Source organism: Leptopilina boulardi, unplaced genomic scaffold (genome assembly GCF_019393585.1).
Source record: "Leptopilina boulardi isolate dan_hultmark-lab unplaced genomic scaffold, ZJU_Lbou_2.1 LbouV2_350, whole genome shotgun sequence".
NCBI classification, from domain to species: Eukaryota; Metazoa; Arthropoda; class Insecta; order Hymenoptera; family Figitidae; genus Leptopilina; species Leptopilina boulardi.
In genome coordinates, this window is record NW_026137919.1 from 879,213 (window position 1) to 895,504 (window position 16,292).

Sequence of the window (16,292 nt, forward strand, 5' to 3'; positions counted from 1 at the left end):
AATGAAATAATATTAACTAACTATTAAAAACTAATTTAAGCTTCGAGATGTATTAATTACTTTAAGGGGGGCGCCTACTTTATCGGGTCAAAAAAAGCGATTTTTTTAAAATTGTCTTAACTGAAAGTACAACTATCAGAGAATATGCTCTTAAAATATTACGTCAAAATACAAAGTATTTTTCGAGTTACAGCTTGTAGAACGCAATAAAGTGCGTGGCCTGGCGCGCGACAACACTCGCAGTCTCTAATACTTTTCATAATTTGTTGCGCTTATCTACTATTACACCTACCATTAAACCACCTACCATTTATCAGTAAAATGTCGTCTTATCCAAGAGCTACCCATAAAAAATAGTCGTTCATCGAGGCCGCGAAAAAGACGTAAGTTTTTAATAAACAGCACTTACATGTTTTTCAATCTTTAAACTCGTTTTTCTCAAAACACTGTTTTTGTAGTTTGTGTACACGATAGACAAAAATCTATTCAACCGATTAAGGTCTACCTGGGCTTGTCATGAAGATAAAAAGTGTCTCTTCTGTATGAATTAAATTTGTTTTTGATAGAGTTAAATTTAGTGCTTTCTTTTAAAGAAAAAATGAGATTTTTTTGGCGAAAATTAAATTTTTTTTAAAAAGTCATGTAAAAATGTCAGTTTTTACTTTCTATTGAAATCTTTTAATTCATACAGAAGGCAATAATGTATATTTAAAGAAAAAATTTTGTTTTTTTGTTTTAGATAAGAATTGTGGACCATAGGTTGTACGCAATGGGAAAATTTTAGCAGCGAGGCGTTATATATATGGCGTTTATTTTATTATTAAATTCTATTTTCATTTAATCAAAAAATTATATTTCAAAGATTTAAATATATAAGAAAACATACACTAAATCTCGCATCGATTTATTTAAATGTGTTTGAGAAAAAAATTCCTGAAATGTACGCAGTTTTTTACCTTCTAAAGTAGGCGCCCCCCTTAAAGAATTTTTTAAATTGTAATATTTTGTTAGAAATTAATAAATAAAATGAAATGTATCTGGTAAAACTGTCCATTTATTTAGTAACAATTTTTATATTTACAAATTTTCACATATATACATTATAAGCTTAATCTCTTTCCTCTATTCTATAATGTCCCCAAGCAAGAGTATCATAGCTATCTGGTAATAAATATCGCTTGTCGTCCATTGGACTTAAAGCAACTTTAAGTTTTTTAACAGTTTCAACGTTATTAAGTCGTGATCGAATTACATGTTGAGTTCTTGTCTGAATTGCAAAATTTTGTAGACAGTCAGTATAATCATTGAAATTGATAGTTTTTTACAACTACCGATCTAACTCGCTTAGCTTTCTTTGTAAAATCCTGACCATTTACACGAATACTGTACATCTTACTCCTTAAACCAACAAATTCTGTGATTATTTTTCCACTACATTCATCTTTCATAAGTCCAAGTACTTTGTTGTTGGCTTGAGGAATATTATAAATATTATCCTTTGGATAATCCGACGTATCAAACTTATGAATATCCTCCTTCATATCTACATAAATATCAGCACACTTTATTTCATAAATTAAACTATCAGTATCTGTATACATCAACTTACAAGATTCACCATACTTTTTTAACATGTAATCATAATGAAAGTCATAAATAAGTGACTTAGATACATCGAGTACTGCAAAACCAATGTAAATTGGCTTGCTTATCAAAATTGCGGTTTTTCTCAGTTCAATTGCAACAAGGTTTTCACAGAAAATTGACCGACTGTGGAAATTTGTTTTAGATATCAGAGCCTCAGCTCCATAGCGACCCTCCCACTTAGTTACAAGTTTTACATCGACGTGTTTGCGTACATTTTCCATGGTTTTTCCATAAACGGCATTATTCATGAGTTTAAACAGATTCTTTTCATATTCATTTGTCGCTTTACTTCTTTTTGCAGTATTAAAGTCAATATAAGGCTTAAGCCACGTCGATAGGTTAAATTGCATGACTCTGTGAATTTTTACCTACTTGAGTCCATTAGCAAGAACTTGTTTTAATACTCTATAATCGATAATGTACTTGCGCTTAGGATTCAGTGTAGTTAAAAGCTTTGCTTGTTTTGATTCCGATGGTGGATTTGAGTGTTCTGAGCAGAATGGAAAATCACTGTGACTGTTGTGCAATTCTATTGGATAATCTAAATCTACTTCTAAAATGTAGCCAAAAGGTGAATCATCTGATATATTAAAGTCAAAATTGTCGTCAACTTAAACCCACTCAAATCCACCATAAGGGAGTGGTTGTACCATACTCCAACCGTAAAGATTGTTTGCATCAAAATACATAATGTACTTGACCTCCTCATTTTTATTAAAATTTTCCATAAACGGATTATTAGCACAAGCATAGCGATTGCTACATTGACTTATACCTCCTCTCACACCACGTTCAAAAAACATTAGTTTGTCAATGTCTGTCAACAATTCTAACCTTACATTAGTATATTTCAACATCGCGTCCCAAGTTAATCTCGGTGTAGTATAGTAATGAGCAGGGTCAAGTCTATAAGCTTGTAAGCACTGATGTCTAAAATTTTTTAAGATGTCGGCTAATAGTAAAACATCTGTTTTCATGTATAAATCAACATATTCACAGAGATCAGAACAATTAAATGTAGACCAAATACGTTGGGCATGTAAGTAATCTTCATCAGAAACCGTACTATCATTCAATGTACTACAAAATTTTTCTTTAGCAGGTAAGTTTGTTTCTTCTAATCTTTGACGAGAATCCAAATATTCATACGGTAAAACCCCTTTTCGTGTAAGTAATTCAATTTCTTCAGAGGTGAAGTTTGAAAATACTTGATTCACAATTTTATACTCGGATAAGGATGATGCCAATTTCTCCAAAGACGATGCCATGAATTTAAATGAGTCTATAAATCGAAATTTGATTTTCGTTTCTTTTACATATTTAGTAAAAGAAATATATTTTTCTTTATTCAGTGGTAAAAGTTCAATCTTTCCCGAAAATTCTAAACAAATGACTCTAATTATAAAATGAGCATCATACCCACTCAAATTGTGAAATACAACTGGTACTACTCGTGAATCTTGATAATTTAAATTACATTTTTCATGAGCTGCACCTCGATATTTACCAGTTAAGTGGGAATGGTCTCGAACTTTCTTCTCACGTGGTAAAAATGACCCTTCACAAATATGACATATTTGAGCATCAACAAAAGCTTTAATCTCGTCATGTGTCAATCTATCCATTGGAATAGGGTTTTTAAAAATATTATCCAGAGTTTCAGCCAACTGTTTCAACTCCTGGACGAACCACTTGGCAGCATCTGTTCCATCTGGACACGAATTGTATTTGGATAACGAATCATCATAACTGCAATTTGAATAATATCCAGTACTGAACATTTCATGACGTTGAATCACTTCAGTATTACAAGTGGTTTCTTCATCTTCGACAGGATTCAACAAACACTCACAGTCAGCGTAGATTACAAATGGAACTTTTTCTCTGTTTCCATAATTTTTAAACTGAATAAAATTCTGTCCTGGTTTGGGAAGGTTTATTTTACACTCATTTAACGTCTTGCACTCCTCCTCATGTCTGGCTAATCTCTCCTCCGTGACAAAGTAATGAAGACATCGATCACAGATATGTTTCTTTTTTCTAAAGTCAAGTGTAATGAGACTGTGTTGTACTTTTTGTTTATTAAGCGAAGTCCATACAGATTAATAGAGATGTCATTATGTTTTTCAAATTTTGTTATATCTTTTAAGGAAACAGGAAACTCGATTCCGGTAAAGTTCAATTCTTTTCCATATCTCAAGTAATGATTCATCAACTCTAGGTGTTGAACTTTTGGGTATAAAGCTGATAAAACTGACCAGTTAAAACAATTGTATCCATATTTTTAACATTTATACATGCACGCTTTGCTTTGATTTCGATAGGTAAATCAATGTAGGACCCAACTCGTATTGCATTATATTTGTTAACGTTGACTTCTAATTTTGTAATTGAATGAAGTGTCCATTGTGATTCCTTCTCTTCAAACTCCCCCACTTGTTTTAATATATGCTCTTTAGCATTTTTGTTATACCATTCAATTAAAACAGTTGTTGGAAAAATTATATTACTTCTCACATTAAAATACTTGGGTTCAACTTTCTCTTCATCATTAATAATTTTTTTAAACTTTGTTGCAAGCACAGCATAAACTTTCAGTGAACCATGCTTTGTAACAACTTTTTAATAAAATCTTCAAAAAGTACACATGCATCATCTAAAAAAGCACTTATATCTAAGAGCACCAGGTTGATAATTATACTTGTTTGAAGTCGACATTTTCCACAGATCTACCCCCACCCACCTCCTCTACAGTACTCTCCTTCAACAATGCCTTCCGCGGTCACCCCCTCTTCTCCTCCACCGCTTGCTTTAACGATGCTGCACGCCTCGGCTGCCCTGCGCTGCTATCCCCCTTTTCCTCTCCTCCAAGATATCTCTGCTTGCCGACTGCTTCTGCTGCTCCTTCCGAGTTGCTCCAAGAGAATGCTGATCACTACTGTGTCCAACCCTTCTTTATATACCAAATCTCACCGATAGACACACTCACATGTGCGACTTGCGCACCACTTAGACATGGTGACTATACATAGTCACTTGCCCACTTGGTCGGTAAAACAGTTTCCTACCTTGCCGACCGAGGTAAAATTCATGTCAGGAACCTACATTACCGACTGATGGTAATACCGACCGACAGTGGCGCCATCTAGTGGCAGCCGTCGGAACTAGTATCTGCATTACCGACTGTAGGTATATACCGACCGGCGGTAAGCTACAGTGGCGCCATCTAGCGGCAACCAGAGGAACTAATTCCTGAGAGTGACATAGTTACACTACTGGTGCGTAATATAAAACTCAGGGTAAAAAAATTCTGAGAAAACAGACTACTCTAAGGTATGTTGAATCTGTTTTTTGGATTTTAACAAAAGCGCTTTAATTTTCCTAATATTGATTATCATCCATGTATAAAAGAGAGTAAAGAAATTGTGAATATTACAGAATTGTGATAAAAATGCTATTTTACGAAAGTAAACGGAAAAAAATGTTAGAAAGGCAATCCTATAAATTGTCATGTAGACTGTAAGAAAATTGTGTTTTAAACACACAAATTAGGAATAGCACAATCCGATTTGCGTTAGTACAGAGACTTTATGAAACTTGTTTGTTTCCCAAACCTCAGCGTTTTGTGAATACTCTAACCGGGTTTTTTAGATGGCGCTAGAGATTCTGTTAATAACACTATAAATTTTTTTGCGTGTAAAATAATGACATAATCAGTAAAAGTAAAATATAAGCGATTCACCAGGTAACTGTTGTTCTTTTTTAAATACATTGAATCTGAAATGCATGAATTCCTATTGTCTGTATATAAAATACATTGAAATATGTCTTACATTCTTATTTGAATACATTAGTAAATAATACAGTAAAAGGTTTGGTTGTGGACACCTCTTCGTAACTTTTGATAAACGAATGAATCAAATCTGACAAATGTTAAGTGTGTGCTATGTCCGTACGTAGTTTTTCATGCGAATATCAAAAGAAAAGGACACTCGTGCTTTGTGTTGTGAAGTAATTAGTTTTTTCATACCAGTAGATTGACATAGAAGTTTTTTTAAATCATTTTTCAAAGTGCAACAAGTTGATGTAAATCAATCGAGAACGTAAAGTAAAACCCCGTTTATCCGAGCTCGCTTCATCCGAAGTCTCGACTATCTGAGGTGGTGTCCTAGTAAGAAATTCTGCATTATCCGAGTTATTTGTAATTTTATTTTTTTTATAAATATGAGTTTTTTTATAATAAATTTAAATTGTTTAAATTATTATATAATATATATACCATAGTATATTCCCGTTTGTAATAAATAATTGTTTTAAATAATGAATATATTAAATTGTAATAAATATTTAACAATTCGGTTAAATTCAGTTTTCGCCTTATCCGGGGTAGGTTAGGTTCATATTAGATTGGATAACCTGAGTACTTCTGTAAGTACAATGCCTATTCAAACAGTAAATTTATTATTAATTATTAATATATTATTTCAAGTGTGCCAACATGAGTACCAGCTACTGACAATGCAAACATTGTAAAGAAATTGATAAATGATATTTTCTATTGTTGTTTTGCCGCTGAAGGTTTTTGAAATAAATAAATTGTTACACGGAGAAAAAAATCGAGCGAATATAGCAGAGACAGTAACTATACTACTTTCGCGGGTGCGCTTTTTGCGATATTCGTAGAGCAACATATTACATTTGCAGAGACCTATACTCTTTTAGTATAGGACCCTGCAAATTTGGTGTGTTGCTCTACGAATATCGTAGAAAGCGCACACGCGAAATATTCGCTTGATTTTTTTTCTCCCTGTACTTCTTTTTATATCTGCGGTGGTTTTAATTCATTTTTTCATATTTTTAGCAAATATTTAAAGGATGTCCAGTTGTCCACAACCGAACCCAAACTTATTTTTGATGAAAATAAACAATTTATTAAATTTTTAACATTTTTCTAATCGACGGAATGAGTCAAAAACAAAATGGTGTCCACAACTGAACCTTCTCCTTAAAAAAAATTACAATAATAATAAAAATTTTATTTAACTTCATCTATAGACGGACAATAGAAAATCCTAATTAACTTTTGATTCGATTGGCACAATTGTTGTCACAATTTGTATTCCGAATTTTTGTATATTTTTCAACTAAAACTTTCTTATAAAAATTACTTGCTATAGAATGCAAATTAGTCAAAAACAAGAAATTTTTATGTTATTTTCATGGTCAGAAGAGAGAGACTATTGCGTTAAATTTTTAGACGAAAAAAGTGTTATTTAAATATTTCAATTATATATTTAAGAAATATTAAGTTCGTGTATGGCTCATTTCACTTAAAATGTCATATTCGTGTCCCTTGCTAAACAAATTATTTGATATAACCTTAGTTGAAATTAATTTTTTTATATTGTAAAATGCAATATTTTTCAATAATTCTTCTACCTACAAGGACATAAAAGCAGGGACCTACCCGAATCATTCGTATCGTTTCCGTTTCTGTTGTGTACACACGAAGCTGAAGTACTCAACGTTTATATAAATGATTTTTAAAGAAATAATTTTTTAAAATGAAAAATTCTATAATACTTTGCATAAAAAATATTTTTTGTATAATTTGTTGATTAATGAAAACTACAAGAAATATTTTTTAGGCAAAACACTATAGAATTTTTCATTGTAAAAAATTATTTCTTTAAAAATCGTTTATATAAACGTTGCGTACTTCAGCTTCGTGTGTACACAACACATTTATACATTAACTAATGTGTTGTGTCCTGACACAAAACATTTCTCTATTGCCTAATGTGTTGTGTCCTGACACAAAACATTTTCCTATTGACTAATGTGTTGTGTCCTGACACAAAACATTTCCCTATTGACTAATGTTTTGTGTCCTGACACGATACTTTTCTACATTGATTATCGTTTCGTGTTTGGACACAACACATTTTCTCGTCGAATAATTTTTCGTGTCCGGACCTGACACTTTTAAAATAAAGAAATGTTTTCGTGTCAGAACACGACACATTTTCTCATGGAATTATTTTTTAAATTGTTACTTGCTAGTTTTTGGGATCACTGGATCCAAATGTAGTTTCAGAAATAAAAAAAATCAGAGTGGCGGATCTAATTTGGCGTAACAAGTAAATTTGTTCATGAGAATATTTTACAATGAGAAAGTGGGTTATATCCGGACACGAAAACATTTAAAAAATTTAATAGTGTCGTGTCCGGTCAGGGCACGAAAACATTTAATTTTTCCAAAAGTTTTCGATAAGGACACAAAAGCATTTAATTAATTTAAAAGTGTCGTGTCCTCACACGAAAACATTTTCAAATTTCAAAAGTGTCGTGTCCGGACACGAAAACATTTAATTTTTTTAAAGTTTCTGTTCAGGACACGAAAACATTTCATTAATTTAAAAGTGTCTGGTCAGGACACGAAAACATTATAAATTATTAAATGTGTTTGTGATTGAACACGACACTACACAAAATTGATTTGGCGTTTTGTTTCGTTTCCGTGTCAGTCCCTGCATAAAAGTGAGTTTTATGATATTGGTAGAACAAAAAGCAGGCAAAATGTCATAAGTGTAATGCGTCCCCGGCGACATTTTTAATGTTTAAATGAATTGAAAGTCGAAAGTTAAATGTTTAAACAAAAATATTTCGTGAAGGATTAGTTCTATATTTAAGAAAAATAGTAATTAAACTTTATTTTATACCACTTTCAGAAAAAATCAAAATGACGTGTCCCTCACTTTTGTATTTTTTTGTTTTGCGGGCAGAATTTCTTATATAAGATCCTACATAAGATTTCATGTAAGAATTCATCACATAGTAATTTATGTGGGATGTCATGTGTGTATTTCACTGTTTTAATTGTCCATCTAAGATACCAAGTCGGAAATTATATGAGAAATTATATGGGAAATTCAAATATAGATGTAGATCATCATAGTTCCACTCTTATGCCGCCAGATGGTGATAATTTTTTTCTCACAGTTGAGATTAGTCTTGAATACTATAAAAGCTGAGACTCTAACTCAGAAGGTGTATTGCAAAGCACAATTTCTTTTCTTTTCAGATGAATTGCAGTAATATTATTTGATTTTTAATTAAATAATTTTTAATTTTTATAAACTGACGTCTGGATTTTAATATATGATTTTATGTGAGATCCTATATAAGATCCTACATGAGAATTTTCAGTAGGGATTAATATGGAATCTCAACCAACTCACTGAATAATAGTGAGGGAAGGAGGGGATCCACTTCCTATACAATATAATTTGTCCGAAGGGGAACGTATGTTAAAGTACCAAGATCTTTTAGAGTTTTTAAAATATCAATCTTTGATTGATATTGACAAAAAAACTAATTTTCAAAATTCATCTTTAACAATATTATTTATATGTGACGCTCCACGGTGAAAGGGACCTTAGCTCCAAAAGACAAATTTTACAGAAAACGCGTTTAAAGTGATGCGTTCTGATTGGTTGGAGCGCTCCATCAGAATTCAGCCCCACCACCTTACTACTACATTGCTATTTTGTACATCGGTGAGTCAGACGCGTCTGAGATTACTTCGTTCATCTTCGGCTTTAATATTATGCGCGCCAATTTTTGAATTAAAACACGAATGAAAACCGGCTTTTTTTGGAAATGTAAGTTGATATATTTTTAATTAAAAAGCATTAAATTTTATTGTAAAAAACAACAAAAAGGAAAATAGAGAAAAAAATTATATAATAATAATATAAATATTTAAATAACTAATCTCCATGATTGGCTTTCCTAGGGCTCTGAGTGTATAGTTACGCTACTGAAAGAGCCGATGTCGCACGAAGCGAGTGAATCACACACACAAGGCGAGTATGATTGTGTGAAAAGTGGAGGGGCTGGATTTCTGATACTGCCTTGTGGTGACGTCACGTAACCAAAACATGCCCATGTTTAATTAATAATAACACGAAATCTAATAATTAAATTTTTTTTGAATTTTTCATGTGAAAGAGCAACTCCTAATCTATGGATTTACATCAATAACTAGAAATTCATGTTTTTGTAGCTAAGGTCCCTTTCACCATGGAGCGTCACATATTATCATGTAAGCGTTATTTAAAAAATATCAAAAAGTTTTAATACTGTTATGCTGTGTTATAAAAATAATTGCGCCCAATAAAAATTACTATCGAAAACTGTATATGATGAAATTGATATTTGGTTAAGCCTCATAATTGAAAAAGTAACAAAATAATTCTTTAAAATCTCCGAGCGATAAGTTTCAAGCCAATCCTAGCACTTTTGAGAAAACTCGACTGTCTTCTTCTGATTCGTGAACAACGACTCCAATAACGCCCGCGTAACGAATTTCAAGCTAATCCATTCGCTCGGTTTATCAGAGGCACGAAAGGGTTAAGATTTGACGATTTCTGCCAAAGAACCGTCTGCCATAAAAAATATATGACTCTTATTTTGTAACCACTATTAATTTTGTTAATTTAACATGTTAAACTGTATAAAAAATAGTTTCAACCTCAGAATCAAAATTTGCCAACTCAACATTTCTGGAAGCTGAATACACCGAAAAAACGGTATTCTAGTTTTAAGATTATTATTTTCTTAAAAAAATATTCTTAAAAATATTCTTAAAATATTCTAGTTTTAAGAATGTTATATTCTTACATAAATATTCTTAATAATATTCTTAAGCAGATTCTAACTTTAAGAATATTTTCTATGTACTAAATCTTCTTCTTCTTAAAACAAGAATATGCACTAGAATTGACGTGCTGCTAGCTTGTTCGCGTCGCCATTGACTAACGAGTCGTCGTGCAATTATTTTATTAATATAATTATAGTTTTTTTGATTAAATGTTGATTACCAAAAGTGGGCAACATTACCTCTATTTGCCGCGAAAACTGTCAAGCGTGTGTGCAGTCATCGCCACGATCCAACAACGTGTATATAGCTATATAGCTGTTATCGATTGCTTTTTCAGTGTAGCATCGATAAAGACGAGTGTTCTAACGTTGTTGTTGTTTTTTGCTTTTTTTTGTTTTTCTTGTTTTTTTTGTTCTATTTTTCAATGTTTTATATTATTATTTATATTTGTGTGTTGTGTCTAGGTAATAATGTAAACACCATGAAAAGAGTGAGAGGTCTTACTATGGATTTGATAATTAAGTTTATAGTATTCTTAAAACTGCTAAAAGTATATTTCTTGATACAAGAAGAAAATATACTTATTTTAAGATTATATTCTAAAAAAGTGATTCTAAGAAAATATTCTTAATATAAGAAGATTCTATTCTTGATTTAAGAATATATTCGTGGCGCCTATTTAAGTCTCGCATATTCTTAAAATAAGTTGAAAATTCTTAAAATTAGAATATCGTTTTTTCGGTGTAGGACAATTTAAATGAAATGAACCGTATAGATTTTTAATATATTACCTCATCTTCTGTGTCGGAATCAACCATCGGCTCACAATTATCAGCTGCAACCTACAGCATAATTTAATATGATTAATTATAGATATAGTCTCCTAGTATTCCGTATGTTTACATCTAAAAATTATTTTTAATTTTAGATATTTTATTTACATACTATGCAAGTATCTCTTAGGAAAATGTAGGTATAATAGGAAAATTCTAATAGAACCTATAATTCTTCTTCTAATATTTTTCCTATCATTTTTCCCCGAAGATGGAAAAATGATATGAAAAATAATAGAAATAACGATAGGAAAAATGATAGAAAACCGCTGCTAAGTTCAAGTATGAATTTTTTGTGTTCATGAAATGACACTTTGCTTCCCCATGAAAATTTTTTATCATCAATTTATGGTAACTTATTTAGTATTTAGTATTATAATAATTTTAAAAAGGTTTTAAGTTGTATTTTTTGTGCATTTGCAGAGATATATTTTTAACATCAATAATTTCGTAATATTTTACAATAAAAAGTTCAATAATAAGTAAATTAAGTCGTTTCAGATTTTTTAATAAATAATGCAAAAATGGTAAGTTTAAAAAATTTTTAAATTTCAAAATGTTAATAGCTCTGGATAAAATGACAGTAAGATATTCACTAATATATCAAAATATGCGCCTTGAAAAAGTTTACAAAGCTAAAGATAAATATCTATTGGTGTCAATACAGTTTTTAAGTTATGGGCAAAAAATGTTTTTCTCTAATTTTTAAACATTTAATAACTATGGATAGAATATCAGTAGAATACATCAAAAAATCATGTTCGAAAAATTTTGGTATTACAACGATAGGACAAATTGTAAAAAAATGATGGAAAAACGATACAAAAAAATTATAGGTAACATAATAAGAAAAATTATAGAAAAAAATGTTAGGAAATACACGGAGAAACTTTTTGTATCACTTTTTGTTTAATCATATACATTTTTCATAAGTTGACTATTAAAGTGGGGAAAAAGTGAGAAAAAGACGCTTATTTAATAGAAGTATCTTCACCAATATGGGATCCTTTTTTAGGGTTTCGTGGCCTAGGACCGAAAGTCTTATAGTTTCACTTTGGCGTCCGTCCGTCTATCTGTTGCACTCATATGGTTGCCATTGTAACAGATACCATAGCAACCGTCCGTCCATCCATCAGTCCGTCGTACACTCGTATGGTTACCATGGTAACCGTTTCCATGACAACCATTACCATAGCAACCATAGCAATTTACAAATAATGTAATCATAAATTGTTTATTATATGGGCGATTCCACTTGAGATTTATCATGTGGAATCGCCCATATACAAATAACTTTTAATCTGCATTTAAAAAGCTGCGAAACCCTAGATAGCTTTGCGCCTGCTTCTTTTTCTGATTTTTCAATATTTTGTAGGACATTTCAATGAGAACAATTGAATTTTCGTCCATGCGTTACGGTGACTAAAACGGCTGTATCTTTTTTCAATTTTCTTATAAAATCAAAAAATCTGTTGAACACGTTTCTACTTTCTTATCTTTCTCAAGTAGCAAAAAATTTTTATTTTTATATAATTCTAAAAAAAGTTACAGACAAATGTAGTCACCGTGACGCACCGACAGAATGTTTGTTTTTTCATGAAAATATCCAGTAGTCAAGTTAAAAAAAATTCGACATGGACTCAGAGTCATAACTAAAAAGGGCTCAGTGAAGCCCACAACTTAAACGCAGCAATTATTAATTAAATTATAATTGAACTATAAATAATATTAATGACCCATTGCTTCAGGTTCTTTTTCTGTGTTTTTTAATTTTACAATCTGGTTAAATTATACATCGAAAATACATTTTTTTCTGAGCTTGCATAAAACCCAAAAAAGTAACACATCATGTCATGTGCATCTCATATATTGAAGCTTATAATTATTTTAATTATCGAGAAACGCTTTCAAATAAATATATATTATTTCTGTTTTTTGTAAAGTTGGAGTTCATTTGTGTTGCTTCGCGTCAGTAAAAGTGAGGTAAGGGGCGATACAATATCTATACGAGAAAGTTATTTATCTAGACAATACAGCGAAAACACCAAAGCGAAGAAACAAATTCTTATCGGATCACGGAACTTAAGCAACGTTAGACGCAGTTGGTACTTGGATGGGTGACCACTTGCATTTTTTTTTCTATCATTATTCCTATCATTTTACCTATCATAATTTTTATCATTTTTCTATTGTTACTGAAAAATTATAGGAAAATATTTTAGAATAAGAATCGTAAGTTCTATTATAATTTTCCTATCGAACATCTTCGTAAGGGATGTTATGTGTACTTTACGTTATCTATTTAGCGTTACGTTTATCTATTTTCACAAAGAGTGAATACACATCCAGTTTAATCAAATATTTAAATAAAAATTTGTCCATTTTATTAAAATTTTTGTTTCCTCATAAATTGATTCAATTTTGAAAATTTTTGTTCAAGATCTTATACGTTGAAAATAACAATTATTTTTAAAAATTTAGATAAAATGTACTCTATTTATAGTTTTGCAGACTTGTTTTGATGGATTACGGAAAAAAGTTTCAGAAAATTTCGTGAAATAGCCATATTTACTTTTAGATACTAGATAAACGCATTTAAGTATAAGGAACTGTTTACTGAATTTTCTATGATTGTTAACCAAAATATAAGACCCTCACTAAAATGTAAAAAGTACATTTTCATCAAATTTTTTATGACTACTAAAAAAATTTCAAATTGCAATATAGCAAAAAAAAATTCGATTTTTTTCACAATTATTAGTAATGTTATGCACTAATTAACACTAATCTGCGATTAGTCCGAAATTGACGTAAAATAAAGTCGGAATTAGCCCAGTACAATTTGATTCGAAATACACTGGAGTCTCCCAAGAGAGGACTTCTGAAGAGAGGACTAAGTAGTGACGCGGCGCGGTAAGGAGTGAGGGGGGAAGAGATGGGCGGGATCAGAAAGAGGAACGTGAACTCAGGAGCGTTTGTTTTTAGAGTACCTTTCTCGCGCAGTGTTTTATGTATGTAATAGAATGTATTCTGTTAAAAAAACACATCTCTGTGATACGATATACGGCCCTGGAGTGTTTACAATTTTCGGCGTCAAGGACGAATTCCGTAGAGAGGTCCAAGACTCTTCCTGTCCTCTCTTCGGAGACTCTAGTGTAAATAAAAAAATAACCCCAAATAAATCCAGAATTTGTATGTAAACTAACAAAAAACTAAATCCGACATGAGTCTATAATAATTTGAAATCTTTTTGTGGAAAATCCGGTATTAGCCCAAAATAATCTTGTTTTAATCTTGTAAAAAATCCTAATCCGAAATGAGTCAGCAACAATGGTGGTTTTGAACATATAAATTCCGAATTTTCCCTGACTCATTTTTGATTAGGATATTTTAACAGATTAAGACTGGATTGTTGCTGACTAATACTTATGCCGCAAGGTGCAGTTTTCCAACACTTAAAATGAGTCTCAAGTTCTATGAGAACTATTCAATGTTATCATAAACGACATGTAGCCTTCTGACCAATACTCTCTACTTTGGTTAACACTCTTGAATGTTAAATATATCTGAAACAGCCCGGTTTTTAATATCCGGAATAAGTCAAGTTATTCCGCAATCAGCGTTATTTGTGAAACTTTTTTTATTAAGTCGAATCCATGTAGCAAAAAAATTGTTTCCTCTTTGAAGCCTTTTGCTACTTTATACATTTTTCAAAACAATATTTGTGTATAGCTGCACAGAGAGAACACTGTTACTATTTGTGCATGAGCAGTCTGTTCGAATATAGCACAGACACAACCTTTGTACATTGTTATAAAGCATATATCCATGTGCTGATTGTAAATGGATTTCGAGCAAAACGTGCACAAGCCGTGCAATATTACTACAAGCCTTTGCGTTAATAGCAACAAAAAATCATAACAAAAGTGCAGGAGTAAGTCTTGACAGTAAATTGGAACAGATTGTTCTCCGTATGCCTTTATATTTCCCAAAAACGTGTAAATTTGTACTGAAAAAGTAACACCAGAAAAAGGGAAAGACATTTTGCACAATTAATAAAAATAAAAACGTAATCGAAAAGGAATTTTATGGATAATCACCTAAATAGATTAATTAATTCATTTCCCTAATAGGTAAGTTTTTAACAAACATAATTTAGAGCATACAAAAATTTTTAAGCAAAAATAACAGGTCGCCACGAATAAAAAAAGCTTTCTCATGAGGAAGCAAAAAATTTATAATAATAGTTTAAAAATATATTTACTATAAAATTAAGGTATCAATTTAATACCAATTTTTGGTAATAAATAGTCCATTGGTTCTATTTTAATACCTGAAATCAGCTCGGCATTTTCCTTTCACAGTGTAGATACTTCACACGAAAGTAATTTAAGATTACCATGTAGATAACTCAATGTGACACTTAAAATGAATGGTTTTCGAAAGTACTTACAATGTCTAGATCTCTTTGTTTATAAACTTGAAGAGTTGAGCGAGGTACGTTTTTTTCATCGTCTTCAAGCCACAATTTATATCTTTTAGCTTTCCCTTCCATGGTCTAAAATGTAAGAAATTTAAAAAAAATTATAATGATGCTGAAGTTCACAATGATTAGGGATTTTTATAGAAATCAATTTTTACACGAAAAAAGCATAAATCAAAAGTGTAAAAAGGATAGTCATATATTTCTATCTCTCCAGTACTCATGAATTTCTATTTTGCATTCTTGATTCGTGCCACACATAAAATTATAAATTATTTGAAATTTTTAAGTTTATATTTGTTTATAAAAATTAATAACTTCTAGAGGAAAATTTTTTTCTTATCGAAAATATTTTTTCAAGAAGTGCAGGAAAAATAATATTAAAAATAATATAAACATTTCTTCTATGAACAGTATTAAAAAACTTGGAAAGGTTTAGAAATATACGTTCCGAAAAAAATGTTCAACTTTAACATCCCATAACTAGGCAACCCGACAATATAGAATTTTTATTCAATTGAATTTTTAAATGACAGAAATTCCTATACTCCAAAGTTTAGTTTGTCTAAATATGTATTTGTACAAATTTTTAAGACTCCGAAATTACAAATAGACTTTTTTTTACTAAATTTGATTCAAATTACTGAAAATAAATTTAAATTAA

General features: G+C 30.9%; 1 protein-coding gene across 1 annotated transcript; it reads right to left on the minus strand.

Annotated features, from left to right (window-relative positions):
* Positions 1-1,108: 1,108 nt before the first annotated feature.
* On the minus strand, positions 1,109-15,700 carry LOC127286149 (uncharacterized). The gene is made up of 8 exons (XM_051312464.1): positions 15,599-15,700; positions 11,104-11,154; positions 3,906-4,254; positions 2,303-3,718; positions 2,020-2,227; positions 1,610-1,938; positions 1,332-1,543; positions 1,109-1,267 (listed from the first exon to the last, which is right to left on the minus strand). Exons 1-8 carry the CDS (start codon positions 15,698-15,700, stop codon positions 1,109-1,111), a joined length of 2,826 nt encoding a protein of 941 aa, XP_051168421.1.
* Positions 15,701-16,292: the final 592 nt, after the last annotated feature.

Excerpts from the sequence above, each read along its gene's own strand:
- LOC127286149 (XM_051312464.1), bottom strand. The coding sequence starts at position 15,700 with ATGGAAGGGAAAGCTAAAAGATATAAATTGTGGCTTGAAGACGATGAA. Across the intron at positions 1,939-2,019 it reads GTTCTTGCTAATGGACTCAA|AAGTAAAGCGACAAATGAAT; the intron begins GTAGGTAAAAAT and ends TACTGCAAAAAG. Across the intron at positions 1,268-1,331 it reads AAGCTAAGCGAGTTAGATCG|ACAAGAACTCAACATGTAAT; the intron begins GTAGTTGTAAAA and ends TTTGCAATTCAG.